At 56.2% G+C, this 27116-nt stretch overlaps 1 protein-coding gene across 2 annotated transcripts in view; it reads right to left on the bottom strand.

The window, feature by feature from the left end:
* The window catches only part of CAMK2A (calcium/calmodulin dependent protein kinase II alpha), a gene marked incomplete at both ends in the record, with an annotated part of 30576 nt that overhangs the window by 322 nt on the left and 3138 nt on the right, over positions 1–27116 (bottom strand). Inside the window, 16 exons of one of the 2 annotated variants that reach the window (XM_080353451.1) lie at positions 278–372; positions 1209–1284; positions 2534–2582; positions 3679–3711; positions 7933–7973; positions 9582–9624; positions 10856–10939; positions 11708–11830; positions 12250–12344; positions 12981–13064; positions 13618–13720; positions 14395–14467; positions 15927–15992; positions 16321–16375; positions 20168–20227; positions 24514–24608. In XM_080353451.1, coding sequence (XP_080209577.1) covers positions 278–372; positions 1209–1284; positions 2534–2582; positions 3679–3711; positions 7933–7973; positions 9582–9624; positions 10856–10939; positions 11708–11830; positions 12250–12344; positions 12981–13064; positions 13618–13720; positions 14395–14467; positions 15927–15992; positions 16321–16375; positions 20168–20227; positions 24514–24608 — 1175 coding nt within the window. The remainder of the gene's footprint in view (positions 1–277; positions 373–1208; positions 1285–2533; positions 2583–3678; positions 3712–7932; positions 7974–9581; positions 9625–10855; positions 10940–11707; positions 11831–12249; positions 12345–12980; positions 13065–13617; positions 13721–14394; positions 14468–15926; positions 15993–16320; positions 16376–20167; positions 20228–24513; positions 24609–27116) is intronic. The other variant, XM_080353452.1, reaches the window with a different exon arrangement.

The following is a 27116-nucleotide window of genomic DNA, read 5'->3' as shown; positions in this document are numbered from 1 at the left end:
AAGCTCTCTGGTTGGAGGGGCTGAATAAATGCTGCATGGGTGTGTTCAGGATGGGTCCATATAGAAAGCAGCTACCCAAACAACTTCTCTACGTACAGCCCAGCCTCAGCTGACCTAACAGGCTTGATTCACCCCCTGCTGGGATCTTCCAGATCAGCCAGAGATGCTCCCAAAGCCACATTTACCCTACTCTCTCTAGCAAGCTGATGGAGGTCAAGGCACAGCTGGGCCTGTGGGAGATGGGAAGGGTCCCTTGGGAGGCAAGGGGGCTGCTTACGGTTTTCAAAGTAGAATCGGTGGAAATCCAGGCCTTCCACGAGGTTGCCCAGAGCCTCAGGCTCGAAGGCAGTCATCCCAGGGTCGCACATCTTCCTGGGGAGGTGGGAAGGGGAGAGAAAAGGGAGAGTTTGTTTCACTGCCTCTGGCATGAGAGCTGGCAAAACCCAAACAGTTCGTGCTCAAGACAACTCCCCCTCAGTCTGAGACCAAGGAGCCTCTGCACCAGTGAGCAATTCGAGCAGAAGTCTGACCCCATCCCTGCACTTTGCACGAAGCCCATGCCACCTCACCTCTAGCCCACCAATGGCAGCCAGGAGCCCAGTGAGGCAGGGTGAATTCTCCATCGGCCACCATCTCCAATTAAACCTCCAAAACCACTGCCATCTTCTTTGTAACAAAGAAAAACAGCAGGGAAAAACTCGTATTCTCTGCTTTGTATCAAAATATCCCTGCCAAGATTCTCTGAGGCAGGGATGAAGACCTGCACTCGCTCAGAAATCACTAATTAAATAGGCTTTGGACACAGAAGAAACATTCTCTGAGGAGCATCAGCTCAGCGAGTAGAAAGCAGTTACGCTTCCAAGCAGCCTGCAGCAATCTGGATATAATTGATACCATGGATGCAATGTTCCTTCTTCCACCATAAATCACATTTACAGTTATTCACCTTTCTGCAAACGAGGAAATGGGCTCATCCATGACAATGAGACCAGAGAGATGTGGTCAGCTGAGTGTCAGAGAAGCACCAGGTTTGGCAAATGGTGTCTCCCCCTTCACTTGTTTGGTTTACATGCCCCACCACCATGTCAACCTGGTCACCCAGCTCTGGGCAGCAATTAAACCTCCCAAGTTGTATTGCCACAATGAGAGCACCCACTTCAGGGGGCTGAGCCCACACCCCAGCCGAAACCCACACTGGGTTCACTCACGTGTAGGACTCAAAGTCGCCATTGCTTATTGCTTCGATCAGCTGCTCTGTGACTTTAATGATTTCTTGCTTCCGTACTGTTGGTTTAATGAGAAAAATAAAAGGAGAAAACAAAACAAAAGTGCTGGTGCTGCAATATCGGTGAGGTAATTTGGGTGAGGACATTTGGGCCCACTGGAAACTGTCCAGGGGAAAAGCAGGAAAGGGACTTCGGAGAGAGATGTGGGGAAGGGCTCTTCATCCCCATAGAGGAAAGACCTCCAAAGTCAGGGCAAAACTGAAAAGTCCTGTGTTTTCCTAAATAGCAAAAGAGTTAAATCACTGAGTGGTAAACTGCGCTCAGTCCAGAAAGGTGGCACAGGCTGGTCTAGGCTGCAAAGCCGTGCCAAGCCAGAACTTTCTACCCTGTGAACTCAGAGCACAGGCTAGCCAGGGCAGGCTGGACCAAGGATGCTCTCACCTCCCTCTGAGATGGGAGGAGAGGGTCTCAGCTGGGGGGACAGGCAGCTGAGTGATGTGGCCATGCACCCCGGGTGACACAAGGAGGGACCCTGCGAAGGGCACAGTGCTGTGCAGCTGCTGCTGGGGAGCCGGGGTGCTGCCAGCTCAGCTGGGAAGGGATCAGGCTGCGAGAGCCGGTTTTGCTCCCAGGGATGCGGGAGGAGCTGCCAGAAGTAATCCTGGCCTTATTAACCAAGCTCTGCTTCAAATGCAAATCGGCGTCATGCCTGAAAGGGAGCATGTTCCCGAGGGTCATTCAGAAAGGAGGAGAGGGACCCCTGTCTCTTCCCCAGCACCAGTCGCCTCCACCCCCCGTCTCAGGGAGCCCTTCTCCGGGAGGACAAGCCTCCCATTAACTCTCATGTCAGGCCAAAGTCCATCTTGCTTTGTGCTGAGATTGCTTCGTTGAGAGACTTTACAAATTAGCACCAATAAATTATTCCCTGGGTTATTCTTAGAAAGCTGGCTGTGGCAGGCGGGAGGGAGGGAGGCAGGGATTTCCCCTGGAGGCTTTTATCCAAAGGGCCATTTATTTTGCAGGAGCCAGTGGCTGGGCTGCTATCACTGCAGATTTCTGCCATTTCCATGCCTGCTTTCAGGGAACATCCCCGGTTTTGGCAGCCCCACACCCTCACCAGCAGTGCCCCAGCTCCTCACGGCAGTGACCCAGCAGTGAAACCACCCAAGGAGTTAAAGCAACTTCTGAAGGGTCCCAAGGGAGCACAATGGTGGTTGGTTTCACTGCAGCCAATATCTTTTCAAGGGTGGCCCCAGGGCACCCCTCCAAAACAGTTTGCCCATCCTCCTAGGTGCCCTTGCCAGTACCTTTGGTGTCTTCATCCTCGATGGTGGTGTTGGTGCTCTCTGACGATTCCTGAGCAAAGAACAGAAAGGAGAGACGGGGCGGTGAGAGGGGTCTTCTCCCCACGCCAGATGGAGCTTGTGTGTTTGACAGCCCCCCGAGTCCGACCCCACAGCGCTCGACTTGTGCCAATGGACAGAAACCAAGGAAAACACCAGCAGGTCCAACCCGTCCTCAACCACAGCTCTGGGGCAGCACTGGCAGAGCCCTCCCTGACCTCCACCCCTTGTAGCCAAGGGCACAAGAGCTGGGCTGTGGAGGGTCTCGTAGGAACGGTGCTGCCTTCCCTACCGATGCCTGTGGGGACAGAGACGGGGGCAGGTCCAGGGGGGTTTGGTGGGTTCCTAGGAGTGGTGCAGGAGGGGCAGGGAGAGGGGCTGTGCAGGGGTGGAAGACACCATGTTGACTGTACGATAAAGAGAGAGAGAGATGTACAAATTAAACAGCGAGGAGGAGCTGGGATGAGAAAGAGGGGACTGGTGTAGAAGTGAGAGAGACCACACTGACCGCAGGGTAGGGAGAGAAATGTACAATAAAACAGAGTGCTTCCAAGACCCACATGGACCACCGAAGGCTGAGACAACAGCTCTTTCAAGAAACAGCTGAGCAACTACACAGATTTGGGGGTGAAGGGGGGTACTGACCCCCCATCTCTCTCCAGGAGCCCCATCAAGACGACTCTGCTAGCGGAGCTAGAGCAATGGCTCTGCTAGCTCTTCCCAGCAGAGCCTTGCTTTTGTATTACCCATAATACCCCGATGTAGGTTGGCAAGGTGTCCCATGACCATACAGTCCCCGCAGAGGCATGGAAGATGTTTCTCCAAGGCTCCTTGGACCGATGCAGCCTGCAGACCTGAGTCAGGAGAACTGGGAGAAACGGCATGAGAACCCATCAGCAAGAACCAGGGCTGGCTTCCCATCAGGTGGCCAGCAAGTGCCTGCACCAACCCTGTTAATGGGGTTTGTGGGTGATACGGCTTTGAGGACGTTCCCTCCAACCCCGCTGTCCCTTCTTCCCTACCCCGAGGTAACTTCCAAAAACAGGGGAAGCTGGAACATGTGGAGAGGCCCAGCAATATCGGCATTGAGGAAGACGAAGGACACTCACCATTAACTGAACGCTGGAACTGGACTTTCTTTTCTGGAAAAACAAGGAGAAGAGATGGAACAGGAAGAGACACAGAGTGAGAAAGGCAGAGAGCGGCACGTAAGAGGCAGCAGCTCCTGAGCCACCCTTTGTGGTCCTTGTGGAGGGGCAAATGAAAGGCGCAAGGGGGCAACCTGGTGCTCCTGTGGGGACGTTCTGCTAGCTGCCATGCTGGTGGTGCCTTGCTGGCTCCCTCCCCGCGTTCCTGCTGGCACCTTTCTCTCCTGACCTGCCACAATCTCTGGTGTTGCTCATCCCAAGGACCTGCCTAGTCCAAAAGGGAGTCACCGACCACTTTGGTGGCTGTGTGACAAGGCCAGCAAGCTCACAGGAACAGTAGTGGGATGCTGAAAAGCTAAGGCAGCTCCACCACCTGTACAGCCCTGCACCTGGTGTGAATGCCCTATTGACATTTGCAGACCCTGGAGCTGTTCTGGGAGCATCTGCCCAGGCTGCTGACTAGTGTGGAGATGCTCAGTTAGCTTTAGCCAAGACCAGTACTAAGCTGGCTGTTTTAAAGCCAGCATGGCTATTGCTACTCGAACTTGCAAGGCAGACACACGGTGTGGGAAGCTGTCCTGAGCTCCAGTGCCTTAAATCAGGACAAGTTTCCTCCAAAGAGAAGATCTTACACATGCACATATTTATCTCCAGCCTTGACCACTACCACCAGGCTTTAAGGCTTTTGGGTTGCAAGACCCCATAGTCACATTTCTGCTTACAATCTACAACTGCTTCTGGACTTTCCTGTGCTCTGCTCCCTGTCTCCGTCTTTCATCTAGCCAGGAGACAGGGGGATGTGCACACTAGCCTCATGCTCTTTCTCCACCTCCAGCTCCCAGGGGATAAATCACAGCAGGTGACAGGAAACACCAGTGTGCAGGAATCAGAAGCTGCGGTAACAAATGACAAAGTCTTTTACCAGCATATTTAACAAGGCACCCGCTCTGCAGAGGGAAAAGCAGCACACACAGTGCAAATCTCTCGGACAAATCCACGGAGCGACCCGTTAGGGTACGCGGGTGGGCTGTAGTGTAAAAACTGCTGATATCCATCCCCTCTCATTGCTCCTCTCACAGCCTAACTGGCTCCCACCAGCATCATCACCAAGTTTCCCTCTCTGCCGGTGCAGCTCTCCACTTCCTCGCTAGGTCCTATGTTAGTTCTCACCCCTCCTTCACAAAAACAACAGATGTCCTGATGGGCAGAGTGAGCTGTGTTATTTTGGAAGGAACCTCATGAGAAACAGAGCTGCTGGAGTTGGGCTGTCTGTAGGGGGGGCTGACAGCCTCTGCTACCCAAGGACATGAGACGGGGCAGTAAACTGCAGAAATTTCAGACGCAACAGAATGCAACACAAAGCAGTGATCGCATCAAGTCTGGACATACAGTAACAGGATGCAACATGGGGCAGTGAGCTCATTAATTTAGGACGGGACAGGATGTGACATGGGGCAGTGATTTCATTAGTTTACAATGGGACAAGATGTGACACTACACAGGGCAGTGAAGGTATTGTAGCTGCTGGGACCAGAGGACTTCCCACAGACCACAGAGCAGGGATCGAAGGGGATTTTTGGTCCCACAAATGCTTTTAGTAAGTGAGAAATCTCCTTGGGAGGGTGAGTTTTGAGCCCTTTGAGCCTAGGCTAGCACCATCCCAGTGCTGAAGGAAGGGCTGTGAAAGCAGCACCAGCTACCTGCTGCCCACCTATGGAGCTTTGGGTAGGAACAGCAAGGGTGGCTGCCTGGGACCTGCCTGCTTTCACGGGGATGGTCAGTCGAGCAGGTTTCTCCAAATAGGGACCCAACTCTTCCAGCAATGAACCACATCACATGGCTTGACTTACAGCCCTGCTCCGAGCAGACAGGACCATTCCCTTCTCACCTTCCCACCCATGGCAGGTTTCCAGGTTCTTGCCTCACTTTTACAGCAGGATAGAAATAAATGAGAACCGTTCAGGGATGTCCTGGCATCTTCCAGCTGCCCATGGTGGGCCATGAAAGCTTCTCCTGGAGCACCCAGTGTCTCTGTGCCCCTGTGAGCCAGTCATGCTGCAAGTGCTCCCAGGCTGAGCAGGGGAATAAGAGCTGGGAATGGTAATGCTGAAGGTGCCCAACAGAAGCAACCTGCTGGGAATGAACTTGCCTGTACTTGGTCTTCTCCTCCTCTACCTTCCTGGCCACCTAGCCAGGCTGTCTCACCTCCATTTGTTGGAAAGGAGGCAATAAAAAAGCAAACTCACTCTCCAGAGCCCATACACCCTCTTGAGCTGAGTGTTGGCTGGTAGACTGCACTCGGGATGAGGGCTCACTCGCTGCTCCCTGCTCATCGGCAAGGGGCTAAGGACTGAGGATACAGACTAGCCGCTCTGATCCTGCTCTGAAACCAGGCCCTCCTTGCTGGGTTTCATTGGTGTGCCAGAAAGCTGTTTACCCAAACTAGGTATTTTGCTACGACAGCAAGTGTCCCTCTTCCCAGGGTAACCTCTGCCCTCAAAACTAATTTGAAGACCTAGAAGGGCTGGCAAATGGTCTTCTGTCACCACACCATCCCTGTGATGATGGAGATGAAATTTAAGGCTGTCCCTTTCTGCTGGAAACTCCGATTCAGGACCATTCCTGATGAAGCTTCTCCATCCTCCAGTCTCTCCTTTTACAGCTTAAAAATGCATCTCCTGATTGCTCTCACCTGTGCTCCAGCAGCCCACACAAAGTCAGCTCTACCTGTGGTGTCACTTCTCAGGTGACTTCCAGAAGCAGTCGGGACCTCAGAGCAGCAGAGGACAGGCCAGCAGTGGCTGGCAGATGGGTTGCTGTGACTCCTGTGGGACCTGTCCCCTGTGTGTCAGCACTGTTGTCCAAAACTAGCGATCCTGTCCTAGAAGCCACATGATATCCTGACATCACAGCCCAAAGCAAAGTCCTCTCATAGCAATGCAGGCAATCAGCTTCATGTTGCAGAATAATGCTGCATGGCCAGAATGGTCTGTTGTAGAGCTGAGCCCAGGTTTGGAAGGTTGTGCATGGTCTCAAACCTTGCAGGCTTGGCCTGTCCCAGTCGCTGGGTCTGGAAGGAGTGGGAAAAAGACAAGCCCTTCCCAGACCTCTGGCTCCACTGACCACTTGGACTGAGAAGCCAGCTGAGGGCTTTGCTCTTCCAAAACCCCGTGCCCTTTACAGCCCAACAGCTGGGTTCCTATGAAGGGACCAGAGGAAAAAGAGGAGCCATGCTGCTGTTGGGGTCCTAAAGTTCTGCCTGACACCTTGCACCTTGTCCTGCGATGGGGGATGCGACCACGTCAGCTCTGCCCTGCTGGGTGATCACTTGTACTCATGAAGGGAACAGGGAAGGAGAGAAAGACCCTCACATGGGCCATTCCTTCCTTCAAGAGGAGTTTGACAGAGCTCACTAACCACCACATCTCCATATCACCAGAAGAAACTGCTCAGCAGCAGGATTTTGCTGTCTCCAGGAGCCACTTTGTCCTAGAGAAGACCCATGGCCCCACCTGAGGACTCTGCAGCCTGAGAAACTAGGTCCACCAAGCACCGGCTTGTTTTTAGAGCATCACCAAGCCATTTGCTCTGTCAAATATCACCAAGTTCATTTGCTCTGTCCACACTGGGCACAGGGGGCTGGCAGTGCAACTGAGAGGGTTAAAGGCACCATGTGCCCCCCAGCAGCACACCAGCCCTTGGGGACAGGATGGGGCAGGAGCTCTGGGGCAAGTCCAGCCCCACCAGCCACAGCCCCCGTGGCAGCGGGACATGTGCCGGGGCGAGCGGGAGATGTGGTCGCCCATCCCACCAGATGGCTGCTGTCAGGCTGATGCAGTGGCTCCAGGCTGCAAAGCTGCCTCTCGTTGTCCCCTGTCCCCTCTCCTCGCCCAGCTGCTCCACTTCCCCAGGGGCAGCAAGGGGTGAGCACATTTTGCAGGCAACGAAACAGCAGTGAATTCCCCCCGCGCACTGCTCCAGCACCAGCCTGCTCCCCTCGCTCGCCGCACTGCAAAGCCTCCTGTCCTGGAAAGAACCGAGCTGGTGGCACAGGGACACACCAGGACAGCTGGGCCAACAGCTGCCCTTTAAAGCGCAGGGTGTCACGGGGGACCGCTGGCACAGTATGGAGACCCCCGGCACAGCATGGAGACCCCCATCACCTCCCCAGCAGCGGCAGGGCAGGTGGGAGAGGATGGGGAGGGGGGGGCTTACCTTCACGCCATCATTCTTCTTGTTGCCACCACTTTTGCCTCCTGGAGAGAGGAGGAAGGAGGTTAGGAGAGCCAGGCAAGGCACCAAGACCAGGAGGCCGAGGATCAGCAGCATGGTGCCGGGCGGCAGAGCGGTAGGACCCCGCGGGACCAGACAGTGGCTTTCGTCCTCTCTCTAGCAACCCCTGGGAGCTCAGGGGTGACCTCGCTGACACCGTCCCGTCCTGCCCCAGCAGCTCCTGGCCAGAGGCATGGCCAGTCTCCTAACGTCACGCTGAGTCCTCGAGGTGGCTCGGAGGGGGCCGGTGGGGCCGTCCGGCGGCAGGCAGGCTCCGGCCGGGGGGTGCTGGTGACCGAGCACGGCGCGGTGGAATGGGCTGCCCGCCTGCCGCCCTCTAATTTTAGCCCCATGCTGCCGGGGGATCATGTGCTGCCGGCCCGCCAGCCCAACAGCTGCAGCCCACATTTTGACAATGATGAAAAGCAGATGCCTTCCCCAGTGCCCACCTACCGCTGCTGGCACTGCCACAGCCCCCCGGGCTGTGCAGACACCCTTCTCCCCCTGTCCCTCTGGAGCAGGGTGGGATCTGTGGGGCTCAGCCCCACATGGGATCCCATCACCCACCAGCCTCTCAGTGCTCCTGGGCAGAGGACCCAGCGAGCCCCTGGGCTGCGCGTGGGACGAGCAGCACTACAATAGATGCTTTTGAATTTCCTGCTCTTTCATGCTTCATGTCCGCTGTGTCAGCCAGCGCAGGGCCTGACACCAGATCCCCCCAGCTGCTGGACTCCTCCAGCCCCCCTCACTGCCCACAAGTGCTAAATATGTCAGCATGATCCCCCCACGACAAATGTAGATACCAACCCTGGCCATGGCCCTCTCCTCCAGCACCTGGCCAGGCCATCATCCCTCCATCTCCCCCCTGCCCACCGACTACACCTGACTCCTGGGGCACCATAGCAAAGCACCCCGGAACACCCGCTTAACACCAGACAGATGCCACCAGCCCCCTCAGCCGGCACGCTGGGCTTGGCTGGTTTGTCTCACCTCTGCCAAGGCCACCCCAAGCGCTGGGGAGGGCTGGAGACGACAGTGAGCAGATGAGCCCTGCAGTCACCTGGCTTCTCTTTGGTGCTGTGCCTGGGAACCACTTGAACCTGCTGGTCCCTGCCTGTGAAATCCCAGCTGCGGGGAGGGCAAGGCGGGAGGGACCCAAGGGACTCCACTGCCATCTGCCTGCAGTGCCACCCAGAGACCTTTCTGACACTTTCCTGGTGCAGATGATGCTCTTCTGGAGCCACAAATGTCTCCAGGAGTCCACAAAACTGGCTTCCTTGAGCCCCGGCCACCCCCAGCACCCACATCCCCACCCTGGCATGATCCAGACGGGTGGGCGCAAACAAACCCCCAAAACCTAAACCTCTGGGAACCATTTCACCTCAGCCAGACACCTTTTCTCTTGCATCCTAAGCCAGCAGCCAGGTGACCTGGCCCAGACCACCACCCAACACCACAGCCCCAGGGGCACCAGACTGCAAACTCAGAACCCCCATGAGACCTGGGGGTGAAGCTGACTCTCCAGGGACCCTACGGGTTTGTTCTGGGCACCCTGCAAGACAAGAAGGCAAAGTCCCAGAGACAGCACCTACCGGAGAAGTTCCTGGTGGCTAGCATGGTGGTGAGGATGGCTCCCTGAAAGACACAGAAGGCAGAAGGAAAGGGCGTGCTGGGCCCTGGCCCCCCCACACCGTCACCTCTTCCCCCAGCCCTCGTGGAGGAAAGCTCTGCTTATCACCTGTCCCCCGGCCACCTTACTGGAAGGAAACTGGCCCACGTGGTGATATTCTCCTCCTGACATCAAAAGCAGCCCTTGGTACCCGACACTGTATCTCCAAAGCCAGGGCATTGGGTTGCATTCTGTGAAACTGCCTTACCTCCAAGATTAAAGGGATATTAAATACGTCCAGGGTGCATTTTGGTCTTGTTGGGCCCTGCCCTAGATGTAGCATGACTCCGCTGACCAGGCCTGGCAGCTGGCGGCGAGGGGAGCCACCGGCAGCGGAACCGGATTTAATTGCAATTAAAGCCATGCCAGCTAAGAGCAGCAAGGCAGAGATTTTTCATGGGAGCCACGCAAAGATCACCAGCGCAAAATAATGTTCATAAAAATGCTTCCCCTTTTCCAGCTGACTCTACTAACTAGTTGCTCTGCGTATAATGAGATTAGTTTGGACTAATTGCTTACAGTAATGGATTAGTATTTTGAAGTGTATGCCTGAACTAATTTGATTACTTGTCTAGCTGAAAAGTAATAATAGTTTATAGCCAGTTTCTTTTCTTGATAATGTTATTAGTAGCCTGCAGCTGTACTGCTCTGTGCCACGTTGCGTTCAGGCCTGGAGCGCTGATGGCTCTGACGGTGGTACAGATCAGAGCTGCCCCAGTCTGTGCCACCAGCTCTGGAGGAGACATCACGATTCCTAGAGCCCGCTCCGAGGCTGCTGGTGTGGGTGAGCCAGAGCATTTTGCCTGTCTGTGGGTCACTTTGTTCTTTCACTGCAAAATGGTTTGGTCACCAGGCAAAGGGGTCCCTCTCTGGCTCTCAGATCCATGTCCTGCTCCAAAGAGAAGCTTTCTTGACACTGACTCCAGTGGGAAAGTCCTCAACCCAGTGCCCAGCAGCTGTGTGATTCAGTGCTTCCCTTCACCACGGCATTCCTCTAAGCACTTGGGAACCCCAGCCAGATGCAGCCACCATCCCGCTCGGTCTCTTTTGCCTCCTTCACAACAGGGATCCCCAGCTGCCCATCACCCCCGTACTGCTGACCCAGAGACACCACCCTGTTCTTTCCCACTCAGGGAACAAACCCCTCAACGACTTGATCATGCATCTTGCAGCCAGCTTGAAGAGCATAAGAGTTACCTTCAGCTTCCTCCGGGCATTGAACTTCTTCAGACAGTCCACTGTCTCCTGTCTGTGCATGCATGATGCCACGGTGGCACGGTGCTGGGAGGAGAGAGACCTAGCTCAGAGCCGGCGCCAAGGGGGAAGGGGGTCCCCCAGCCCCGCCTCTCACACACGCACCCATGTGCCATCTCCTGCAGCCAGGACACGGGCCAGAACTGTCTGCAGCAGCAGACAGAATTTTAATAGGCAGCAAGAGATCACAGCTCTGGAGACAGCAGGATCTGCTTTGATGGTGGGGGGGTTGCAGGGAGAACTGGCTGCCCCTTGAATTAACCCCTTGACTGACTGCCCACATTTAGCACGTGCTCAGGGTTTGCAGGTGGTGTGGGGTCCCAAGGTTAAGCCTGTGGACTCCTCCTGCCTTTAGGAGCTGATTCAGAGTGAAAATTGGCAGCTGGAGCAGTGGGGTGCAGTGAGGAGTGAGGGGAGATTTCTGCTGGGGTGTATGGATGGATAAACACAAACCAGCTCCCACCTACCCCAAGAAAAGGTCCCCCCAGTGCAGTCTGATAGCAAGAAACCAGCCTATCCCAACCAGAGCTGGGAATGTGTGTCCCTCCCACTACCAGCTCCTCCAGGACATGCTGTTTGCATTCACACTCCAGGCTTTTCTCTGCTCTAAAGCCTTGGGGAAAAGGCTGCTCTGAGAGCACTGGGAGGAATCATGCCAGGAACCATCTTCCTGGGCTGGAGAAAAGAGCCGACAGCATGTTTGATAACACCTGCTCCCCAGTGAGATGTTCCCCTCCCGTGAACCCCCACATCTCTAGACCTTCAACCCCAACAAGTAAGTGCCACCAAACTCACTGATATCCAGGGATGCTTCAGAGCCTCTGCTGCTGTGATGCGCTTGGATGGGTTTATGGTCAACATCTTGTTGATGAGATCTTTTGCTTCAGGAGTGACTGTGTCCCACTCAGGGGAGGGGAACTGCGAAAGCAAATAGACCAGGATGAGAGATGGCAGGAAGTGAGGGAAGGAGCAGAAGTCTCTTTGCACTTGGGCTGCTTCTCTTGAAACCCTTTGCTCCTGTCCATGGGACAGGTTGGAGAGACAGCAGCAACTTGAAAGAGTTTCCAGATGGAAAACTGGAGAGCAAGCATGGAAGGAGAAAGGTGGAAGATCAAGGACAAGACCTATCTGTCCTGCAAAGTAGACCTGAAATGTGCCATTGTGTGCACCTGGGCATGACATCTTGGCTAACCTCTGTGACAAGAGCAGAGGAAAGAAACTTGCTCCCATCTGTCTGAATTTGTCCTGGTTACTCTTCTAGAGCAGCAGTCTCCAAGACAGGGATGGCAGGAGAGGGGGGAGACGGTGAAAGGGGGAAACAAGACAAACCCACTCACATCATAAGCCCCAGCCTTGATCTGCTGGTAGAGTCGGTGCTGGTCTTCATCCCAAAAGGGTGGGTACCCAACCAGCAGGATGTAGAGAATCACGCCTGCTCAGGAGACAAGACATGGGATCAGTGAAAGTTCATTGCTGGAGGTATAAGCAGAACCAACCTGGGGACTGGCCCAACTCAAGCAGAGAAATTGAGAAATTAGGGGAAATGGAGGATTTGCTCCCTGCTTAAAAAACAGAAGACTTGCTGGTGGGTCCATCTCCATGCTGAGGTGCTCAGTGGCTGGGGACATATGTGGCTGATCCAGACACATGGGGCTGGCAGCCAACACACACAGCCTCAGGCTGGGTGTCCCAGCAGGGCTGGATGATGCCTCCTCTCCATCATGTGTGGAAGAAGGCTTCCCTATGGCTGCAGCTATGTGGAGCCATCACCTGAGTCCAAAGGCACCACAGGGGACAAGGGCCAGCATCTCCCCACTCTGGGGGCTCTGGGTGCATAGCAAGGAGGCTGATCCTCCAAAGAAGGGTGCCACTGGACTGGGAAAGAGGGTGTTTCTCTGTGGATAGCCCAGGGTACTGTGCTACCTCCATCTCAGGTAAACTCTCCTCCCTGACCTCCCCCAGACATGTCTAGTGACTGCAATTCAGAACACACTGGATGAACAGCCCACCACAGCCCACGCGGACCAGCCCAAGCTGTATCCGTCACTTTAGCCCCACTTGGACTTACCGCAAGCCCACAGGTCCACAGCTTTGCCATAGGGATCCTTCCGGAGCACCTCGGGGGAGAGGTATCCTGGGGTGCCAGCGAAACCTGGGACAGACAGCCCGTCACACAGTGCCAGCGGGCAGCCCCTGCTGCCGGCCAGGCACCGCAAGAGCCGAGAGCCCTGGTCCTGGCACACAGTGACCCAGCGGGACAGGCACCCTCCCCCGAGAAACCACTACAACGCTCAAGAGCACAACAAACTGCAGCTTTCTGCCAGCGGCCAGCAAGAGCAGCCAAATCCCAGGCCTGCGCAGAGGGCTGGGGTGCTCTGCCATGCACCTCCAGCATGTGAAAGAGGATTTCCTCCCCTGTGTTTGCCCCTGCCACAAGCTTGTCCAGCTCTCCAGGGCATCCTGGTGACTCACCCACTCCCTCTGGAGCTGTTTGCCTGTGCCCTGGATCAATACCAGGCTGTTTCTAGGGGCACAGCTGGAGCCATCAGCATCTTCCTCCTCTGTGTTTCCCAGGCTGGTGCTGCTCAGGTGCTCTCATAACCCAGGATTCAGGTCCTGGGAATGTGTGTCCCTCCTGGAGCACCCCCGACCAAACACACCACGTAGGGCTGGAGGATGCCTCACTTTGGGCCAGTCCTACTCACCAAACCATGCTTGCTGGTCCCCTTCTACCTCAATGGCAAGGCCAAAGTCAGCCAGCTTGACGGCAGCACCCTTCAGCTTGGATGCCAGCAGCAGGTTCTCGGGCTGCAGGAGGAGATGGGGGTTGGAGAGAGATGAAAGCCCCCCCTGGGCTCTGCTGTGGTGGGGGAGCTATCCAGCACAGCATGGAGGAAGGTCAGGGCTCTAGATATGCTCCCTGACTGGTTTATCCTGCTGCGTGTCATGACATCCATGAATCCTAAGAGGATCATGAACTACAATGCATGGAGGGTATTGGTCTCTTCTCCCAATAACAAGGGATAGCACAAGAGGAAATGGCCTCAAGTTCCACCAGGGAGGTTTAGATTGGATATTGGGAAAAAATTCTTCATGGAAAGGGTTATCAGGCTTCAGAACAGCCTGCCCAGGGCACTGGTGGAGTCACCATCCCTGAAGGGGTTTAAAAGACACAGACATGAGGTTCTTAGGGACATGTTTTAGTGCCAGAGTTAGGTTACCAGTTAGACTCTATGATCTTGAGGATCTTTTCCAAACAAAATGATTCTATGATTCTACACGAACCTCCCTATACGCCCTCCATCATGTTGTTTCACCCCAGAGCTGATCTTTGCTCTGGGGCTTTCCAGAAGCTCCCACATGTCACTCCTCCCTGTTGTGTTTCAGCTGCCCTGAAGGACCCTGGGCATCACTCCACAGGGTTTTGCATCATAGATGGAGCCCACATGTCCTCCTACAGGCCCTTCCCCTGCAGCTCCTACCTTCAGATCTCGGTGGACCACCCCCATCTGGTGGCAATGCAGGACGGCCTCCAGGATCTGCTGGATGCAGTGGCTGCGGGAGAGAGGAGAAAGCTGAGCACAAGTTTCTGGCGAGGCAGAGTTTCCTTAGACACTTCTGCTCAGCTGCATTGCACCCCACCCCCTGCCCCATCCCCACTGTGCTTCCCACCAGCATCCCCCTCCACCAAAAGCCACTCACACACACAGAGCAGTCGTAGCCCAGCAGGACCCCATCAGAGCTGTTGGATACCCAGCCACAGTGAGCAGGAGCACAGGGGCTATGTTGGAGCCCATGGGGTCCCCACAGAACCAACAATAGGGAGCTGGGGAGTGGTGGGGGACATGCAATGCCAGCCCAGATGTGGTCTGCAAACCCAGGCAGAGCACATGTGCTCCTCAGACGTAGAGCCAACCTTCCCTTCAGCCCCATGTCCCCAGCTCCATTAACACGGGTGCCTCTTGTTGTGTCTGTTCGCTTTATATCTAGTTCATTAAACCCCAGCTCTGCTGCATGCGTGAGAGAGGAAGGGAAAAAGACTGAGGCGATGATCACTTCTGCTCCAAAACAGCTGTGTGCAAGGCAGAAGGCCTTTATTTACATGTATTTTATTTTATTTGTATGACACTAATAAGTGGATGGGTTGTAAGTGGATTCAGTGCAGGCAGCCCATTAAATGAGACTGCCTTCTGCCTAGAAATAAGGGATATTTCCATGCAGACAGAGGTAGCGTGGAGCTTACCATCCCCACTGGATGTTTGTGTGGGCTATGCCTCACTCAGAGGGGCAAAGCCAAGAGGCACAGTGATATCTGGAGACTGGAGAGGACCGGATCAACAATATGAGGCTCATGCTGTCCCCTGGCTGAGCTGCAAGGACCTGAAATGGTACCCAGCCCCCTGCCTCTGCTGCAGGGGACCCAGAAAGTGCCTGAGAGGGAGAGGAGCTCCAGCACATCCTCCCACCCAGCCCATCGTGACTGCTCCTCCTTAGTGCTTTCAAGTGCTAAATACCACAGAAACACTTGAAAATTACTGAAATGCAGCTGCAAGGCGAAAAGGTGAGAACTGCTGAGTGTCTGTGCTATCATGCTCTGGCCTGGGCTTCCCCCCTGCCAGCCCAGGGACACCTGCTGTCCCCCGTCCAGGGACCCACACTGTCCCCCCTCCTTTGCAGGGAGGTCAGGAGCCAGTTGTGCCACCAGCCCGGGGAAAGAGGATGCTGCAAGCAGTGGCCAGCAGCTGCAGGGTTGCAGGGGAGGACTGGCCGTGCCGTAACACACACACACTTCTTGGCACAGGAGCTGAATGAGTTAAAAAGAGCTTTTTTTTTCTTTTGGCACTACACATCTGGTTTATGAGGATGTGCTGCGTAGCGGTTGTAAGACACCTCCCAGCATGCAAGGAGCTTGTGCTACAGAAAGCCAGACATGTAGGACCCTGGGAGGGCACAGCTCTTGGGAGAAGGGGACAACTGCTGTCCCCTCTGTGGCCTGGTGCGTGTCCCTGCTCACCTGGCATCTGCTTCGCTGTAGTATTCCCTGGCCACAATGTCCTCAAAAAGCTCCCCGCCGGTGACCCTGCAAGAAAACGGGGACAGTCACACTCAGTCATCTCAGTGTGGCACGCAAGGGAGCTGGATTGATTTACAGCATGCTCAGCCCTGGCAAACCCCCCTGAAATACTGCTGCACCATGCATAGGGGGAGCATTTGGGGTACAGGGCAGGGGCCTTCCCGCTGCCTGGCTTGGGGGACACAAGCTTGGTTTAAACTCTGCCTAAGAAAGGCTTGGGAGAGGTGGAGGATGGGGGAAGCCTGCGGGGGGCTGCAAGGGTGCAGGGTGCATTGCCCCGGGTGGAAGCGTGCAGCTGGCCGTGGGCTCAGAGATACATTTAACCATTACTCACAGGTCAAATATCAGGTAGTGGTGGCCCTCTTCGGAGATGCTATCGTGGAGCCTCACTGCAGCAGAGACACAAGGGTTACGGGGTACACCAGGATCCCACCTCACTCCCCAGGAATGCCTCTCCTCCCCTTTGGGCACAGGCAGAAGCTGGGGAAGGGCAGAATGGGGCTATTCCTCCTCCCTCCTCCTCTTGCTACTGCTGTTGGCTGGGATGGGGGGTCCCCACTCAATGTGGGACCCCAGCTGTGGCCCCAGGCTTGGACAGTAGTGTAAGGCTCAAAGGTCATGTCCAAATCAGGGACTGCTTGGGGCTGGTGCCTGGCCGAGGTCCCAGGCAGCTGCTGGGCTATCTTGGGTGCCAGACAGGCTGCGGGTGCCCCCAGCCCAGCCCTCGCCTCATCGGGAGAGGTGCCCAGGCGCAGGGACAGCTCAGCCAGGACGCTGGGCTGCCAGCCCTGGCACCCATGGGACTTTTTTTATTTTCTGCTCGTGACCTTCATTTTATCCTTGTGAGGTCTCAGTTTGGGGATACCCAGGAATCACCGCGGGATGAGTTTCCCTTGGAGGAAGCGCTTCCCCCTGTCTCCTCCCACAGGGCTGGTATCTCACCCCACACATCACGCCAGGGGCACCCTCTCCCCTTGGGCTTGTCTCGCCAGGTACAGCCAGGAGTGAACTGCCACCCTGCAGCTGGGCTGTGGTTATTCAGGCTTAGATCCCTGCTCATGGCTTAGCAGGCAGATGTGCAGCCAGGTGACAGGCACAGAAGCAGGTAGGATGTATAAATAAAGACTGGTCCGGCATCCCCTGGCCCACGCTGTATATATTTAACCTTTCCTCTCTGCTCACCTGGTTTAAGCCCAATACAACTTTCAACATCTTTGAGATCTTTGGAAGCCAGAGAAGAAAATAAGACATTCAAGCGAATGATTTAGTAGGAATTTTTGTTCCTAGTCCATTTTACCACAGCTAAGTCACATGAACCCTGTATGGAACCATCCTCCAGACTTGAGTCTGAGCTGGGGGAGATAACAAGCCTCAGTGTTGAGTGCAGACTCTGTGCTGCGTTGCTTTTATCTCCCAGGCCAGCAAACACCACTTAATTGGTCCTACCCCTCCCTCCAAGCTTGGTGAGCAGATCCAGGCGCTGCTGAGGACACGCTGCCAGCAGCATCACGTCACCCTGGCCAGGGCGAGTGGCAGAGGAGGGTTAGGGAGCCGGTCAGCATCTTTCCTCTTGGTCTCTGCCGCGGTCTTGTCTACTGACATCATTTTCTCATCTTATTCCCTGGTTACCTTTCCCAACTGCTGGTCACCATAGACATCCCCTGCACTCCAACACAGCTATCTGGTCCCTGTTTTTCTCCGACACATAATCCCAGCTTTTCTGCCTTCGTCTGCTGGAAGAAACACATTTCCTCCTGTTTTATCTCACCCAAGAGGGATTTGGGGTATTGTGCCTGGAATCCTGCAGGAGCCCAACTGCTCAATGGGGGATTGGTGAGTTCGGTGTGGACAGGGCTAGCATAACTATAGGCAGATGGTCCGGATACATCCCCTGCTTGGGGGAAGTCCCAATGTCCGTGGCTGCCAGGCGGTGAGAACGTATAAGAAGGGGCAGATGCTCTAAATATAGCCTGGTACTGAAAGTATCTGTTGCTGACCATAGTCAGGAAGAGCTGCAACAGCCAAACCACTTCAGCTCAGCACCCAGAGCCAAGGCAGGAGCAGGATACAGCTCTGGGACTGAGGGTACCTGGAGCTAAAATTCCAGGACTAAGTGTAGCCTAAGTTTCCTCGATAAAGCAAGACTTCCCTGCAAGGACTCACAGCTTTGGGAAATGGCAACTCTCCCTAATCCACCACCTGGTGCCCTGGATGTGCTGTGGGGTCCTGGGGATCCAGACCTGCCCTCGACACGGCTTTTCTGTGCAAAGCACAGGTTCGTTTCTCCAAGCTCCCCTGCTGCAGCACATCATTCCCCTGGGGAGACAGAGGGACCTCACCTCACTGCACAGAAAATGTGAGAAGTCAGCACCAGAAAGGGATGGAGGGGGATTTTGTGCCTTGTCTTGCCTTGCCCATACCAGTGGTGGCTCCTCTTCCTCTCGTTACGGCTGGTCTGCAGCAGCACAGCTCGTTCCAGCTCCTGGCTGGGTAATTAGCCGCCCGGTGCTGCATGCAAGGGAAGCTGCGAGCCCAAATTCCAGGCAGCAGGAGCAGTGGGGGAAGAGGGTGCGGAGTCGGAGGGCGGGGGGGAGGGGGTAGAAAAGAGCCTTCTGGGTATAAATAGCAAATTGGGCTCGTTGGGATCTCATGCTGTTAACCCCTTCCAGCCCTGTGCAGCAGGGTTGCTCCAAGCCTGCCATCTCTGCAGGTCCCAGCCAAACACTGCCGTGGTGCAGGGATGGGGGGAAAGGTGCAGGGGTGCTGAGCCACAGGACAAGGTGTTTCTGTCCCCAGAGACCCCACCAGCCCCACAGGCAGGTGGTGGAGAGCAAAGGGAGACAGTGGTAAGGAAAAGCTGGGGCCAGGCTGGGAGCCCGGGGAGCTCCACCTGCATGGCCCAGCTACTATTCTGCGAGTCTTTTCGGGGTGGATTCCTCAGTTTTTAGCATTTCTTGCGATTCGTGCACTTTGCAGCATATTTCCTTCAGGTGTCAGGAATCTGCACGTGTATTTTAGTGCAGAAAAAAGGCCCTGGCTGCTGCTCCGACCCAGGGAGGCAGGTCCTGTGTGGGGCAGAAGCGGGGAAAGGATGACAGACAGATGCTGTGGGGTCCGGTGCCCCAGCAATGCAGGGCAGACCTGCCACACCGCCTTGTGCCTGAGGCAGATGGAAGCCGACAGGCTTTTTCCAAACTACATTATTTATGTGTCTGGTCCCGGTGGCCCTGGGTCTGGCACCCTGGATCTGCTTGCAGCAGTTCCTGGGGAGGGATGGATCCAGGACGCTGGGAGCAGTGAGGAGGGCAGGGAGGACCTCAGCCAAAGGGGAAACCTGGCTGTGGGATGTGAGGGCTGCAGAGCTCCTGTCCTACCCCCAAATGCTTTCCTAAAAGCTGCAGGATCCCACCAGGGTTGGCACATCCCAGGGTGCCACAGAGGGGAGAGGGGGTTCATCCCCAGACCAATGGCCCGAGGCACTGCCAGACCATCCCCAGGGACCCACAGCCCGCACCAGCATCACTCTCAAGGCTGGGGTTTGGGATTTTTTTTTTACTGCAGTTTTTTTCCCCTCCCTTCTCTCTTTCTCCTTCTGGCCTATTTTTGTCTTTTGCAGGGGCTCAGGAGTTTTCCTGAAACAGCTTTTCCGAAGGAGGCTACTCTCAGATGGACGGTCGGTGGGAAAGTCTTCGCTTCCCCCCGCCATCGCTCCTCCTACACGCCCCGCGCTGCTGCTGCTGCTCTGAGCTGCAGCCGCTTTTTGGAGCATGCAGAGGAATACAGCACCCGAGCGGGGGGAGAGGAGTAAAAATAGTCCTTTGCAGCCTACTGGGGCCCTGCTTCTCCCTGGGGTTAGGTAGGACTGACTTCATCCCCCCGTGCTCAGTGGGGGCCTTTCTACTCACGACCCTGACTGAGGATGTTGCCTCTCGTTAAGATGAGGAGGGCTGGTGTTGGGTGGGTTGTTGCCAAGTTCCTTCTCCATCTCTGGGGTAGTAGCTGGCGTGCAAGGGAAGGACAAACAGCCTGTTCTGCCCTGGGCAGCACTCAGTCATTGATGGGGACACCCCAGCACTGGCAGGGACACAGGGGGACAGGCGAGCAGCGGAGCTGGGCATGGAGCACTGGCGGATTTGCCCAACTCCTCGCCTGGCACATGGCGGGGAGCGGAGCGTGCTTACCGATGTTGGGGTGCTTCAGGAGGCGGCAGATCCGAGCTTCTCGTTCCAGCTTCTGGTGATCTGAAAGAGGCAACAGCCCTAAATTAGCATTTGGGGAAGGGAATAAATTGCTTTGTTGGAGGAGCTGCCAGCATGGGAAACCTTGGGGGGACAGAGCAGTTAGCAAGGACCAAACTCATCCTTTTTTGTTTTCTGCTAAAGAATAACAGGTCTGGGGACACGTTCAGCATCAGGGTGAGAGGGATGATATCCCAGCGCAGATGAAGCCCCCAGACAAGCCCCCAGGCACTGATGCCATGGACAGTGCTGAGCTTTGGATAATCCCTCACCCTCCTCTCTCTTTCCTCTCTGCTGAACAACCCCTGATCACCTCCCAAATACCCCAGAGCTGCCTGAGTTATCACTGCCAGCAACACCTGCTCAGTTTTCTCTTGTTCAGCCAAGCACAGGCAAACAGCAAGGACATTTCTGGCCCTGCGTGGTACAATTTGAACAGTCAAAGATGGTGCCGACCAGTGAGAGATGTCAAGCTGTAACAGGGCTATCTGCTTCACCCTCCCTCTCCATCCCCAGCCATTTAACATCAGGTCTTTGCTCCCTTATATCACAAAACCCTGGCTCTGAAACTTTGCTTCACTGTCTCCAAACAGGCAACATGGGTCCCTCTCCCTGGCTTTTGCCGGGCTCAGGGATGTAAGAAAACAGAGCTCTGGGCAAAGCGAGTTGAGCCAAAAAAGCCTCCACTCTGGGGGAGCTCAAAATTAATTTTCAAATAATTTTGTTTCTTTTTTCCTGTCTCTGTGCTTTTCCCCCTCCTTATACCTGACCCAGCCACGCTGCACGGAGCTTCCATGTGTGGAGGCAGAAACCTGGCAGCCGGGAGAAGCGAGGATATAATTAGGGATGCTCGTCTCTCAGCGCTATCGCTGTTACCTTGCAGGTTCACACCCCAGAGTCTCGCTCTGCATCAAACCCAACCTGGGTGTCTCCGACCGCCGAGATGCAAAGGCAACGCAGCCCCCTCCCTGCAGGGGCTGGAGCCTTCTCCAGGGCTCAGCATCCCCTGTCCAGCGGCCACGGGACTCAGCACCAGTGAGTCACCCCAGGACTCGGGGTGAGTTTTGCAGCCTGTGCTGGGATCCATGAGCTGAAGGCTGGGACAGCCTTGGTGGTCTCGTTCAGCTCCCCGCAGTGTTTCCCTGATTCTAGGGGAATCTCTCCAGGGTGGGATGAGGTGGCGGGGGGAGGTTGGGGTTTAGGCTGTTGCTTTTTGGAACCAAAGTCCCTTGTAGGGTGGAGGAGAGAGACAGGATGGAGGGACATTGTGACCAGTGGGGCAAGCACTTCTCTGGGGAATGGGAGAGCTGCTTTCTGCCTCTTCTTCTGCCCCTGCCCAGCAGTGATCTCAGATGAGTCACTGTCACTCTCTGCCTCAGTTTCCCCATCTGCAGTCTGGAGGCTGGGTCCAAATGCCTCATGGGGAAGGCCAGCATCGCTGGTGTCCAGTAAAGTTCACAGGAAAGGGAGGTAAATATGACCTCCAAGTATGGAGGTCTGCATACCGCTGCCCCATCTCTTCCCTACCACGAGCCCCACGGCTTGTTTCTGGCTCCCCAGCTGAGCTGTGGCAGCAGCAGAGCTGTGCAGCCCCCCCCGCCACTGCCCCCACTTTGTACCTTTGCAATCTGTCGCCACCAAAATGCCTGCGAAGGCAAAGCCCGGCACAGGCAGCTCGGTGGGGAACGCTGGGAGGCTGGTGGGGTTTGATAAGCCAGGGAGGGGGTGGGAGAGCGGTGAAAAACAGGCAAAATGGGAAATGGCTCAGGGGGTTGAAAGGGTGGCAGAGAAGGGGTCCCTCCAAAGGGGAAGGGGACAGCACTGAAGACCCAGTGGCACCCAGCAGGGACTGGGAAAGATGTTTATCCCTGTGGGGTGAGGGGTGGGGACCCCTGCCCATGGACCTTCAGGGACTCCCCAGTAGTGATGCCCCAGCAGGGCGAGCCCCCCTGCTTTCTGGTGGCCATCGAAGAGCCAAGCCGTGCGGGTGCAGAGGAGCTGCTGTGCCTGAGAGTGTGTGATTCCTGGGGACACAGCCCCGGGTCACCCCAGCTCTTTCCCTTGGCACACTCCGGAGTGCAAGCACCCGGTAGGAAAGGTCCCGGGGAGGGTGGCCATCACTCTCCCCAGTGCCACAGGCTCAGCAAGGGGAAGAGCTGCCTGAAATGAGCCTCTCGCTGGCCATGGAGCAGAGGCAGTGAGTGTGCTGGGTGATTTGCTCTTCCTAAGCCTATGTAGGTCCCGCTCAGGCAGAGCTTCCTGGCTGGGAACACGCAGCAAGGATGGGCTGGGCACGGGGCAGAGCCCAGGGCTGCGGCTCCAGGTCTGCATTCTCCTCCGAGCATCACGTGAACGCAACCCCTGCATGGGGTACAGGCTGGTGGGGAACCCCCCGATTGTGCAGATCTCCAGGACAGAGCTTGCAGGGGCTTTGCATGTGGACAGGATAGTTCTGCCAGAGCAGTGAGGCAGAGAGACAGATGAACAGAAGGACAGGGGGATGTCTCTCAGGCAGAGAGACCCTGACAAGTTTGGGAGGTGGCTGCTGTGGGTCAGAGCATCCTCCCACCCACATGGCACGTCTACCTCACAGCGCAGTGCCGCAGAGGACAGCGAGCCATGACCACAGCCCCTCTCCTGCCCCACAAATCCAGCTGCTGTTGGGACCTGAACCCTATTTCTCCTCCAAAAATGATAGTTTTTCTCCTGCTGGCTACCCATGTCAGCAGCCACCAAGATGTCTGAAGAGACCCTGGCGATGTTTCGCAGCTCCTCTCACCCCTGACCCCTCCCTGTCCTTCCTTTGCATGTGACAAAGCTGGTGGCACATTCCGGTGGAGATGTGTCTCTCTGAGGATTGCTCCCAGCCTGGGGAAGTGCTACCCCCCATGCCACCGCTTCAGACATGGGGTTTTCAAGACTGTTAGCAAAAGCAGCTGGTGATTTCAACTAGCAGAGAAAGGAAAATCACCCCGGCAAGGTCTCTCCAGGGGACAGACGGACACACAGCCACTGCAGGGACGGTGCAAACCCCAGAAGAGGATGGTGAGGGACAAACTGCCGAAGCAGGCGAGCGGAGGAGGGAGCAGAGGGAGGGTGGCTCAATCTGCTCTTGCAGGCAGCCCTGAGAAGCGGCAGGTGTTGGCTGCCCCCCTGCTGCCAGCTGCACCGAACCCCCTGCCCGGCTGCCCAGGAGCCTTCAGCCTTGGAGGACGGGGATGGTCCACATCCCCGAAGAGGGGCAGGAGCTGGTGTTGCGGGGGCTCAGTGTCAACGCTGAGCTGCTTCGGCAGCACTGCAGGAGGGAGACAGCAAAGCAGTGGTTTAATTTGAGGTCAGAAAGGAGTTTTGTCACTATTTTCTGCATTTCATTTTTGCCTTTGGAGGTGAGCAGTGGCGTCAGGGATTGAAACAGAGGGAGGGAGTTAATTAAACCCTCCCGGCAGGGTGCTTGCTCCGGGCACCCATTCTGCGCTCCTCAGCCAGGAGGAGCCGGGGACACGGCAGCTGCTGTCTCAGCCTCTCCATCCTCCTTCTCACAGCTCCTCTTACAGATGCCGGGGGGCAGAGGGGTCCCTGCCTTGGGGCAAGGGCTGGCTGAAGCTTTTTTGTGCCTCAGCTTTGCCCAGCCAGGACAGACCTGCCAGCGTCTCTTCTGCAGCAAAGCAGCCAGCGTGTTCCACCGGAGCGAATAATTAGATAGCAGTGAGGGGTGAGAGCCCATCTCCAGAGAGAAACAAAATTAGCCCCCCACCCAAAGGACCTTCCCATTTTGCTGATGTAGGTACACGAGTAAGGAAACCCATAGCCCCTGGAAATGGGGATGGGGGTCAGCGAGTGCCTTCTCAGGGAGATGAGGCTCCCGAAATAGCTGTGCTACCCAATGCCCAAGGCTGGCAGTAGTTAGAATTGCTGCAAGGCCATAACCATGGTTTGCTGTGATGTGGCATGCAGGGTGGTGGTGGTGTCTCAGGGAGAAACATGGGGTCCTACAGCTCCCTGGGCAGATCAGGGTCTGGGAGCCCCCTAGAGCCCTGGTGCACCCCCAGGATCGGACAGGATGGGGTGAACAGTCACCAAGATGTCACCTCAGGAGGCTCACTCCATCCATCAAGGAGCTCAGTGTGTACTGCAGTGGAGACCAGGTGGGATTAAGGGAGTTCCCCACCGCACATCAAACACCCCTCACGTTGCAACACATTAAAGGCATTGTCCTAGTGCTGTGCAGAGATAATGAATTCCTCACTCTGCAAACCCCGCTCACCCAACAAAAACGCGCCCAGCGTTACCTCGAGCAGACAGTTTCTTGGTGTTGATGATCTTGGCCGCATACTCTTGTCCTGCCAACACCTTCACGCATCTCCGGACGATGGAGAAAGCACCCCTGGAAAGAGAAGAAGCCAGAAGGAGAGGTGAAGGGCTCGGTGCAAGCAAGGGCACTGCTCAGCCCTGACATGCCTACGGGGAAAGGGGCAGCCGCAGGGACCTGGACTCAAGGGATGCTGGGGACAGGTACACCTGGGGATGAATGCAGGATTGACCCCTCTGTGCTCCCCTGGGACACTCTGGGCATTGTGTAACCTTTCCTCCTCTCCCTCCACAACTCTGCCATGCCTGCCCCCTGGGAGAGAAGGACAGTGATTTCCCAGGGTATCAGCTCCGAGGGACACCAGGCTGGCTGCAGCTGCCATGCAGCACTCAGCCGCTTCACTTTGGTCCATGTGCGTCTCTTTGCACACTCTAGAGTTTGCAGTCACAGAAGCACTGTACAGAAGCAGGTGCAAGCACCAGCTGTGGGAGCAGGTGAGCAGTGCAAGGTCCCCCCCAACTGCAAACTTGTCACACAAGCAGGGACAGCCCAGGGGACCCTGCAGAAAAGGATCACTGGAGCCAACTGGATGGGGACTGATGCTGCTGTGGCTTGCACACGTGTGAGCCAACGTGCAGGGGCCTCCTGAGGCCTGGCAGGCAAGCAAGCACGGGTGCTTGGAATGCCCAAAAAAAGCCCCTCTGCCCCCATCCCGCACACCCTGAGCCCTGCCAGCTCGTTGCACTGAAAGCACGTGCCGGCGCGATGCTGGGAGCTGCAGCATTGCACACACACGCACGCACCCGCGCGCTCCAGCCCTGCTGAGCACAACCTTTGTACCAGGTTCTCTTTCCTGCCAAACCCTTCCAATCACTAAAATAACGACTATCAAGAGCAATTCCACCGCCCGCCCCACCTTCCCTGTGTTCCCCGCTGCCCCGCTCCCACTCCCTGCTGAGGAATAAAAGGCCTCAGGCTGGCAAGCAGCAGCAGATAATTGATTTTATTGGTGGGGGCGGGTGGAGACGGGCAATTTGGGTTTGCGTGTGATCTTTAGGAGAACATACGAGCGGCGGGGTGCGGAGGGATGGGGCTGGAGCCCCGGCGGAGCCAGCAGCCCACACACCCAGCGCCACGGCGCAGAGCATCGCTCGCGGCACGTGCCAGGCAGGAGCTGGGGAACAGCATCTCGGTGCTTCCCCACCTGCCATGTAATCCTGGATGCTGAAGAGCCCACTTATTAACAGCCTTGTACTCTGGGGGGGGGAGATTAATTGGAATATGGGGGAGAAACACTTTGTATCCAGCTTGCTGTGCATGGGGGAGATGGGAGCCATCGCCAGCCCCACAGTGCTGCTCTCCCCATCCCACCAGGAGCCCTGCACTGCCCAGGGTTTGGGGGCTCCTGTGGGTCCCTCCCACTCAAATTTCCTCTTTTTTACCTAAAGACATGCTGCTTTTGCAGAGCCAGGAAAGCTCACAGGAGTGAGCGCAGCAAGCAGAGAAGCCCCCATGCCCACCGCCCTGGCCCAGTGTTTCTTACCCTAGCTGCAGGGTTTTGCTGCAGGACCCGACATAGGGTTGGAAGGGTGTAGGTGTCCTGGACACCCCCGAGACTGAGGACCCCCAGCCACTCCTAGTCCCAGTGCCCACAACCGCTCACTCATCCCTTTATTCGAGGTAAAGTGAACAGCAGGGAAGGGGGAGGCACGAGAAGAGGGATGTGGCACCCCCACCTGCATTCATGGCTTTTGGCTCCTCTGGACCTTTTTAGCAGAAAGCAAATGTCTATTTGTGCTCCATGAAGCACAAGCAAGACCCTGTAAGCCTGGAGGGTGGCAGGGACACGAGGCGATGTGTGCAGGTGCAGGATACCCAGGGGTGCAGCACACGCTCCACGGCCCCACCTGGTCGGGTTCTTCAGGGGGTCTGCACTGGCTGGGAACACCCCCTGTTGGGTGTTTGACTCTGATGGGTGTTTCACAGCTCTGCCCCCCATGCCAGGCTGCTGCCATGCTTCCCAGCCCCACATGGGACCTTCCCAGCCCAGGGAAAAACCTCGCCTTGACTCCATATGTACCCAGCATCTCCTCCCCTGTGAACACCAGCATCCTCCCTGCACCAGGGGCTTGCGGGGCAGTGCAGGAGCGCAGGGGGTGCCAGACAGAGAGCTCAGCCCCATCTTAGTGCAAGAAACCCCTTTGAAAGGAGAAGTGTCCTGTTCCTTGGCCATGGGCAGCAGTGCAGATCCCTTCCCTCCTGGGCTGTTGGCTATTTGGATGGGGCTGACTCCATCCCTATTGGCAGCTCAGGGATGGGGCATTCACCCCAGATGAGACAGCATGTCCCCGTTCAAGCACTGGATGGCCACACCACCCGCAGGGCCATGGGTAGGGACCATGTCCAGATCCCCCCTGACAGCTGCCATTTCGGGGTGACACTGGACCTGCAGCCCAGCAGCCAGCCCTGTCCCTCCAGCCCCAAGGCCTGGATATGGTCCCAGCCTTGCAGCCCCTGTCCCTTGGTCCCCCAGGCCAAGCATGACCCCGTGCCTTGTCCCCATGGCCACCCCCCGCCAGCCTG

Source organism: Nesoenas mayeri, assembly GCF_963082525.1.
Source record: "Nesoenas mayeri genome assembly, chromosome: 14".
Lineage (NCBI taxonomy): Eukaryota > Metazoa > Chordata > Aves > Columbiformes > Columbidae > Nesoenas > Nesoenas mayeri.
Note: the sequence above shows the minus strand (reverse complement) of the source record. Positions and strands in the feature narration are given on the sequence as shown.